The following is an 11,274-nucleotide window of genomic DNA, read 5'->3' as shown; positions in this document are numbered from 1 at the left end:
AATATAATATATATATATATATATAATATTATATATATATTTATATATTCATATACATTATATATATAATAATTATTATAAAAAAAAAAAAAATTTTAATAAAAAATTAAAAAAAAAAAAAAAAAAAAAAAAAAAAAAAAAAAAAAGTGAAATATTATATATATTATATATATTATATACAATTGAAATAATATAATATTTATATATATATATATATATATATATATAATATTTTTTTATTTATTTGTTCATTTTATATTTTTTCCTTTTTTTTAATAAAATAAAAATATACAAAGATCTGTTGAAAAATAGGAAAAATAATAAAATATTTTTATATAATATATATTTTTAAATTTTTTTATTGTACTTTATTTATTTAAATTATATAAAATATATATATATATAAATAAATAAATAAATAAAAATATATATATATTATATATAATAATATATAATGAAGTGCTATTTTTTTTATTAATTTTTTTTTTTTTCTTCTTTTCTTAAATCCTTAACTTTTGAAAAGTGGTATTTTTTTTTTTCGTTTGTTTAAAAAAAAAATATATATATATAAATAAATATATATAAATAAATATATATAAATAAAAATATATAAATAAATAAATAAATATAAATAAATAAATATATATTTAATATATATTCATCCTTTTCGTGGTCTTTATATTTATATATTCATATATTTATTTATATTCATATATTTATTTATATTCATATATTTATTTATATTCATATATTTATTTATATTTATATTTATATTTACATTTATATATGTTATATATAGAAAAAAAAAAATGAATAATGATTTAAAGAAAAACGAAAAGGATGATTATTATAAAGTTAATGAAGAAGAATATTCACCTCAAAAGTTGAGTGGAATAGATATGAACGATAATGTAGATTTTAGTAATATGAGAAATACCTTGAATGATGTAGAAGAATTATTAAATATAGATAATAATGATAAATATGATGAAGATCAACTTAGTTTAATAAAAGAGAGTTTGGAATATGGAGAATTACTTCTTTCGAATGTAAAAGAAGAAGATGAAAATAATCGTAGAGAACATTTTAGAAAGGATGATTATAGGAAAGATTCTGAAGATGTTCATTACAACGAATCTAAAATTGAAGAAGATAAAAGATTTATGCATTCTTTATGCGTTAAAGAATTAAAAAGTACGGAAGAAGGAGAATTGTTTGATGATGAAAAATATAAAGATAAAGATACACTTATAAATATGTTAAGAAAAAAACTAGAAATAAAAATTAAAGATTATAATTTAATTATGGATACACTTATCCTTACAAAAGAAGAGTGTAGTAAAAAAGAAGAACAATTAAAAGATTATAAAATAAAATACAATAAAATGGAAAAAGAATGTTATTCTTTAAAAAATGAAGTCGAAAGAAAAAATAATGAGAAACATTTAAATATAGGTAGCTTTTCATTTTATAAAAACGAATATGATGATATGAAATATAAATTATTAAAATGTGAAGAAAAAAACAAAATGCTATTAAATAAAAATGAAGAATTACATCAAAGTATTATACAAATGAAAAATGATTTATATAATCAAAATATAAAATTTAAAAAAGATATCGATGTATTAATAGAAGATAAAAAAAATATACTTATTCAAAATGAACATATTACAAAACAAAATAAGATTCTTGTTGATACATATTTACGACAAGAAAAAATGATTTATAAATTAAAAAAAAATAATGAAGAACAAGAAATAATAATAAAAGAATCTTATAAAAAAATTGAATTTGTTAATAAAAATTCTGTAAACCATTTAAATAAAGTTAGAGATGTATTAAATAAATCTCTAATAAAATCAGAAGAACATGTGAAATTATATACAAATCTAAAAAAAGAAAATGATTTTTTAAAAATAGAACATGATAAATTTAAAACTAATATACAACAACTAAATGAACAATTATTAAATTATAAAAATCTTATTAAAGAAATGAAAAAAAAATATAAAGAAGTTGTTCATACAAATAATTCTCTCTTTTCCATAACACATGATTTTATTAATTTAAAAAATTCAAACATAATTATAATCAGACGAACAAGTGATATCAAGGAAATCTTTAAAATGTATAACTTGGACCTAGAACATTTTAATGAGCAAGATTATTTATCGGTGTTATATATATATGAAATATTATATAACACCAACCATAATCATAATGACAACAATAAGGACAACAATAAGGACGACAATGATGATAATAATAGTAGTAATAATAATAATAATAATATCATGATGATGATAGAAAATATGAACTCGGGTTTTCATCCGAATTCTAATAATTTGCATAATAATATACATAACACAAATTATCAAAGTAATTTAAATAGTGTAAAAACATCCCTTACATATAGAATTAATAATAAATCTGGGAAATCTCGATCCATCAAATCAAGATCTCATTTCTCTGGAGACAATGAATATATTCAAGATCAACTAAGTAATCGAGAGATCAAAGAACATTATAATTATATCGAAAGATATAATCATTCATCTAGTCGTAATGACATACATAATTTATATTACATGGAAGAAAACGTGTCACATAATAATAATAATAAGAGCGATTATGATGAAGATGGAGATGTAGAGAATAATAATAATAATTATTATATTAAAATAAAAAAAAATAAATATAAAAAATTAAACGATTTATTAAATAAAGCACAAATGAAAATCATAACATTAACACGAGCAAATGAAATGTTTGAAAAATATTGTTCCAATATTAAAAACACATTAATAAGAGATGACATGAAAAAATTTAGAAAACCAGATATAAGCGATGTAAATATTTTACATAATGAAAAAATATATCTAGAAAAACTAGTAAATGAAAAATTAAACTATATAAAAGATATTCAAAAACAATTAGATGAATTACATGATGAAATAAATAAAAATAAAGAAGATATATATACACTACAAGTAGAAAAACAAACATTAATTAAGGTGATTTCTTCGGTATATGATTATACAAAAATGAAAAGTGGAAATCATATATTTAGAATGAATACAACGTCGAATAAGATCTTAAATAATGTTCCTATGTCTTCAAATAAACATTATAATGATGAAAAGAATAAAAATTATCATAATGATTATAATGATGAAAAGAATAAAAATTATCATAATGATGAAAAGAATAAAAATTATGATAATGATTATAATGATGAAAAGAATAAAAATTATGATAATGATCATAATGATCATAATGATCCTAATAATGTAGGAATAGATATTAGTGCTGAAGATTTTTTGAATTATAGATTAGCACTAGAAAAATTTATACAATTAACCATAAAAGAACACATTGTATATATTATGAAAGATGAAAAAAAAAAAAATTCTAATATTAATAAGGAATCCATATCATTAAAAAAGAAGCATACCAAAAAAAGTAGTATATATAACAATAATAATAATGATGATGATGATAATGATATGTTGAGCGTTATGTATTCTAATGATGATTTGATTAAGAATAAAAGAAAAGAAAATAAGAAAGAAATATTAGAAGGACATGTAAAGTTTTCTAGTTTTTCCAATAATGAATATATTGCTCATTCTTTTAATAGCATATTATTACAATTATCTAATTATATTTTTAACATTGAATGTAAGCAAATGGAATATTTTAAAAACAGTAATTTATTGAGTTATGTTGATGATTATACGATTACTATAGAATTGTTTTATAGATTGAAAAAATATAATAATATATTCAGCATAGAGCAAATCTTAGGATCTCAGTATCCTTCGATTTTACAAAAGCTACATGATGGGATATATTGTTTAAAGGATAATAATAAAAAAAACCAAGACGATGCTAATAAAAAGATAAACCATGAGGATGGTAATAAAAGAAAAAACCATGAGGATGGTAATAATTATAACCACAATGATGATGGTAATAATTATAACCACAATGATGATGATTCCTACAAAATAGAATTAATCGTAGACGAATTAAATAAATGCAAAAAAAATTACACAGATGAAGAGTTGTATGAATTGATGAAAGGAACCGATTTCGATATATTTAAAAAATATAAGAATTTTTATTTTAATCATTTTATAAATATAAATAATATATTTAGTACAATCATAAGTTTTCATATACATAATATTGAAGATAAATATAAGAAAGTGTATGAAAGATATTTTAATTTGTTCAACTTTAATTTTAGTAATGTGGAGTTATCATTTGATTTATTAATACGTAGATTTGATAAGATTCTTCGTTTAACTAAAAAATATGAAAAATTATTAGAAGAGAATTATGAAAAAATAAAAAATAAAAATGAAAAGGAAGAATACTTACATGGTTGTATAAAAGAATTAGAAATGAATTTAGAGAAATATAATAACGAGAAAATAATTTTAGATGAACAAATTAATGAAAAAGAAAAAAAGATTAATATAATAAATGAGAAATATTTCATATTAGAAAAGGAATATAAAGAATATCAAAATAAAAATTTATTTATTAATGAACAAATAGAAAATTTAGAAAAAGAGAAAAAACAATTACAAGAAGAAATTATACAAAAAGATATGATCAATATAAAATTGAATGAAAAAAATTGTGATATTATAAAAATATATGAAAAAGAAAAACAATATCTACATACATTATTACAAGAAAATAAAGATAGTCATAATTATTTAAAAGAGAAATTCGAAAATCTATTAAATTTGAATGAAAAATTAAAATATGATCATGATATATCATTAAATAAAATAAATACATTATGGTTAGAAGAAAAAGAAAATAATAAAAAAAATACATTCCATATGAATAATTTAAGAGTAGAAAATAATAATCTCTTATTAAAAATGAAAGAATTACAAAATAAATATAATATTATAAAAAATGAACTTAATGAAAGAATAAAACAAATTAATGTCTTCAGAAATAATGTGTACACATTATCCATGAGAGATAATAAAAGTACAAGAGGTTCTATACATCACATAAATAATATGTATTATATGAATAATACACATATGGGTTTCATGGGTGCATCTAAAATAAATAATAATATATCCAATCTTTATTGTTCAAATATGATTCATATGTCTCACCGAGGCAGTATCATAAAAAATAAGGAAGATGCAGAAGGAAATTCAGCACAAACACGTATGAATAATAAGGATAGCACGGATAATACAAACAGCATACACAACACAGATAATATGAATAACATGAATAATATGAATAATAACACTGTCAATAGTATTAATAGTAATCATCCATATTATCCTTTCTCATTTCATAATAATATAAACTCCCCCAAATTGGTGGGAATGGGTGATTTTACCCTCTCATCAGGCGTTAACAAAAAAGACGATTTTCTCTTGAATGTTGTCGATAATGAAGAGAATAACTTTTTGGAATATGAGGTAAGAATAAAATCGTTACAAGAAGAATTGTGTGATAAAGAATCTGAGATATTAAAAATAAAAGGAGAAAAGGATATTTTAATTACGTGTATAGAGACGTGGAAATGCTTTTGTAAGAATAGTAAAGAGGAGATTTCTCGTTTAAAAGAATTGTGTAAAGAACAACTAGAAAAGCATAAAGAATTTTTATTAATTAATAAATCAAATGAAGATAAGCTGAAATATATTAATAGTTTATTATGCGATGAAAAAGATAAATATGACATTGTTATGAAAGATATAAAAAATAACATGAGAAATGAAATTGACAAATTAAATAATGATATAAATGATAAATCATATGAAATAAAATTATTAAAACATGAAAATAATAATTTAATAAATGAAATGAATATTTTAAAAAATAAAGAAACAGAAAATATGAATATAAAACAAAAAGAAGAAGATTATATAAAATTAATCAAACAAGATAAAACAAATATTCAAAATGAATATAATGATTTAATAGAAAAATATAATGAAGTAGTAGAAAAAAATAATATATTATATAATGATATGAATGTATTAATAAAAGAACATAAAGAAGAAATATTTTTATTAAAAGAAAATATAAATATATTACAAAAAGATAATACATATCTTAATGATATGTTTAAAAATCAAATAAATTATGTTGATAATAATTTATTAAAAAATAGATTGGATCAATTATTTAATATTAATCAAGATTTACAAAAACATTTAGATACAAATCAAAAACATGTAGAACAATTAAAATATGATTATATAGAACTTAAAGAACAAGTAAAAATCGAAAAAGAAAAAAACAAGAAACAAGAAAAATATATTATACAATTACAAAAAGATAATAATCTTATATTAAATGATATTAATTCAACAACAAATAATGATACATATCAACAATTTATTCATTCTCTAAAAGTAAATTTAGAAAATTCAAGATTAGAATTAAAAGAATTATCAAATCTTAACGCAAAAATTCAATTATCCGATGAAAAAAATCGTATGAAAATAACTATACTAGAAGATAAATTATTTAAAAATGAAAAAGATAAAATGAAATTACAACAAATTATGGATGATAATAATAAAAACTATATAATACAATATAATAAATTAAAAACAAATCTAGATATGATATCAGAAGAAAATCGTATCTTGTTGTTAAATAAAGAAGAATATGAAAAACAAATAGAACAATTAAATCATGATCACAAATTATTTATATCTACCAAAAATAATGACATAAACATTATACAAAAGGAGAAGTTACAAGAACAAGTTGATCAATATATAACTACTATTAATGAAAAGGACAAACTTATTGTTCATTTGAATCTACAAATTAAAAAATTGGAAAATCAAAATGAGCACATCAGATCAAGGTATGACATATATAATGTAGCTCACTCGCAGGACAGCACAAAAAATGATAATATGGTTGGTGAGGATATAAATAAAGATATAAATAAAGATATAAATAAAGATATAAATAAAGATATGAATAAAGATATGAATAAAGATTTAAATAAAGATATAAATAAAGATATCAATCAAGATATTAATCAAGATATTAATCAAGATATTAATCAAGATATTAATCAAGATATGAATCAAGATATCAATCAAGATATCAATCAAGATATTAATCAAGATATCAATCAAGATATCAATCAAGATATCAATCAAGATATTGATCAAGATACAAATCAACATAATAAATGTGATGGTCATAATTATAATTATTTTAAAGTACAAAATGTAGCAGACCGTTTACACAACAAGAATAAAGAAAGAAATTTATCACAAGAAATATACAAATATATAAATGAAAATATAGACCTTACATCTGAATTAGAAAAGAAGAATGATATGCTTGAAAATTATAAAAATGAATTGAAAGAAAAAAATGAAGAAATATATAAACTAAATAATGATATTGATATGTTATCGAATAATTGTAAGAAATTAAAAGAATCTATTATGATGATGGAAAAATATAAAATTATTATGAATAATAATATTCAAGAAAAAGATGAAATTATTGAAAATTTAAAAAATAAATATAATAATAAATTGGATGATTTGATAAATAACTATTCAGTTGTCGATAAAAGTATTGTTTCATGTTTTGAAGACTCAAATATTATGAGTCCATCATGTGATGATATTTTGAATGTGTTTAATAATTTGTCGAAGAGTAACAAAAAGGTGTGTACAAATATTGATTTATGTAATGAAAATATGAACAGCATATCTAGTATGAACAATGTAAACAATGTGAACAATGTAAACCATGTAAACAATGTGAACAATGTGAACAATGTAAACAATGTAAACAATGTAAACAATGTAAACAATGTAAACAATGTGAACAATATTGTAGATATTAACAACTATCTTGTTAATAATTTACAATTAAACAAAGATAATGATAATATTATTATTATTAAGTTTAATATTTTAAAACTATTTAAATTAGGTTCATGCTATTTATATATTATTAATCGTAATTTAAAAGAAATCCAAATGTTGAAAAATCAAATACTTTCCTTAGAAGAAAGTATTAAAAGCTTAAATGAATTTATTAATAATTTAAAAAACGAAAATGAAAAAAATGAATTAATTAAAATAAATAATTTTGAAGAAATACTCAAATTAAAAAATAATCTACAAGATAATGAAAGTTGTATACAAAACTTAAATAATTATTTAAAAAAAAATGAAGAATTAAATAAAATTAATGTAAAAAATATTTTCAAATATAAAGGATATATAATTCATTTAATACAACAAAGTAATGTCTTTTGTAAAATTTTTAAACATTTTAATGAAAATAAAATAATTGATCAAACTATTATAAACAAGTTACTTTATTTAAGAAAATCCTTTGATTTTTATATGTATGATTCGGTTATACAAGAAATAAGAGAAAATAAAAATATATTAATAAATCAAGACTTTTTAACAGAGGAATATTTTAAACATATACAAACCTTTACCAAAACATGTAATGTATTGATTCAAAGAGGATATATGAGCATGTTAAAAGATACAAACAATGATTTCTTTATACAAAACAACAAACTAAGTCATCAACAAGGTAATCAAGATGGTAACCATACAAATATGTGTAATATATATCCAGATGATGCAATCAATGTAATTGTAGATCAACAAATTTTTGATGGTACGGAAAACGCACAACAGTCCTCACAAAATGAGGAAGAATATGTAAATAATGAGGAAATGTATACGGACAAAATGGATTTAGATAATAATATGAGTGGTGATAATAATGTGAGTGGTGATAATAATATGAGTGGTGATAATAATATGAGTGGTGATAATAATATGAATGGTGATAATAATATGAATGGTGATAATAATATGATTGGTGATAATAATATGAATGGTGATAATAATATGAGTGGTGATAATAATATGAATGGTGATAATAATATGATTGGTGATAATAATATGAATTATAATAATAATATGAGTGATGAAGATAATCATCTTGTTAATGCATTTAATAACCACAATTTGTTGAATAATCATAATGTTAAATCTGAGCAAATAAATAATGAAACCTTAGAAAGATATGAAGAAAATATTATTCAGAATATATATACTAATGATAACGTAGCTAATAATCAAGTCATAGAAAATACAAATAAAATTCCTATTAATGATAAACAAGATATTATAAATAATGACGAACTAAAAAATGAACATAATAATTTAATTAGATTAATTAATGAATCTATAGAAAATTCTCATAACATTGAAAATATATATGAACAAAATGATGCTAATATTTTAATAAATGGTAATATAAAAAAGGAAGAAACAGTCACATCTGGTGATGAAAAGGATAATGTGCCGAATGAATCGAATAGCAAATGTGATGATGATAAAAAGGAAAACGAAGATATAATACAAGCGAAAAATGAAAACTATCCTGTAAGCACACATTATGATAATGATGATAATAATAATAATGATACTAATAATGATAATATTAATAATGATAACAATGATGGTAATAATAATGATGATATTAATAATGATAACAATGATGGTAATAATAATGATAATATTAATAATGATAATAATGATGGTAATAATAATAAGGATAATAATAATAATAATAATGATAATAATAATGATAATAATAATGATATTAATAATGATAATAATGATAATAATAATGATAATAATAATGATATTAATAATGATAATAATAATGATAATAATAATGATGGGTTTGTTTGTGAGTCATCATCAAATATAAATGATTTTAATAATATATTAAATGTTAACAAAGATAACTTCCAAGGCATAAATAAATCAAATAATTTCTCAACAAACCTTTCAGAGTATAATTATGACGCGTATGTAAAAATAGTCGAAGCGGGAAGTGCCTTGGAAAATAAAAAACAACAAGATAAAAAAAGGAAATATTCTTCAGATTCGGAAATAACAAAAGAAAATGGTTGTTTGGGAGAATCCAATTCGATAAAAATAAGAAAAGTAAGTGTAAGAGAAGATAATAATGATGATAACAATGATGATAATAATGATGATAACAATGATGATAATAATGATGATAGTTATGACGATGAAGAAAAGGAACAAGATAATTATAGTAACAATGTAAATACTGAATTAAATAACCATGCAACATTTGAAAATATTTCCGTCCTTAATAATATTCAAGAAAATAAAAAGAATTATTTTTCTAATGTTAATGAAAATACTTTTAATCTACATGTTGATGAGAATGTACATGAAGATTTACAAAATTATGAAGATTATGTAAATAATAATAATGATGATAATGAAGAGGAGAGTAACAAAAGTTGTTATATAATTTCTTCAGATGATGAAGGGGACAAGAAAAATGTCTCCAAACAAAATGATGATGAGGAGGAGGAGGATGATGATAATTATGATGATGGGGATGATGATGAGGATGAAAATGGGGATGATGATGGGGATGATGATGAGGATGAAAATGGGGATGATGATGAGGATGATGATGAGGATGATGATAATTATGATGATGAAGATGATGATAATTATGATGATGAAGATGATGATAATTATGAAAATGAGGATGATGATAATTATGAAAATGAGGATGAGGATGATGATGATGATGAAAATGATGATGATGAAAATGATGATGATGAAAATGATGATGATGATGAAAATGATGATAATAATGACGAAGAAAAATATTCGTGTCATGATGATAAAAATTATAACATTTATAACGATCCAATTAATAGCAATAATATGGATATGAATATTCTTGAAAATTTTGATGATAAAAATGAACATACAAATAACGATTTATTAAATATTGATCATGATAATAATACAAATAATATAACTGAGGAGTTATATAGTGCTTATAATGTAAGTATATCTCACAATGAAAACCCGTCTAATAAGGCAAATGAAATTCAGAAGCCTATAAGTATTGATTCATCGAATGAAAATGATGAAAATTTTGATAATAACAATGGACCTCAAATGAAATGAGTTCTGAAGAATAACTAAAAAATAATAAAGTATTACAAAAATTTAATTCTTATAAAAATATTTTGTATATTTTCCCTTTTTGGATATTTTTAAATATAAATTTTATGTAGTATATAATTCTTAACATTATAAATTAATACATATAAATATATTTTTATGTTTATTACTGAATTGTTAACATATGTTATATATGAATACTATATAAATTATTTTTTTTATTTTATTTTCA

General features: G+C 20.0%; 1 protein-coding gene across 1 annotated transcript; it reads left to right on the top strand.

Annotated features, from left to right (window-relative positions):
- Window positions 1–809: 809 nt before the first annotated feature.
- On the top strand, window positions 810–11,045 carry PRSY57_0316600 (hypothetical protein; the record flags this gene model as incomplete). The annotated part of the gene is made up of 1 exon (XM_012905790.2): window positions 810–11,045. The coding sequence occupies one exon, from the start codon at window positions 810–812 to the stop codon at window positions 11,043–11,045; it is 10,236 nt and encodes a 3,411-aa protein (XP_012761244.2).
- Between the last annotated feature and the right edge of the window lie 229 nt (window positions 11,046–11,274).

This window comes from Plasmodium reichenowi, chromosome 3 (genome assembly GCF_001601855.1).
Source record: "Plasmodium reichenowi strain SY57 chromosome 3, whole genome shotgun sequence".
Classification (NCBI taxonomy): Eukaryota; Apicomplexa; class Aconoidasida; order Haemosporida; family Plasmodiidae; genus Plasmodium; species Plasmodium reichenowi.
This window is presented reverse-complemented; position numbering and strand designations above follow the sequence as displayed.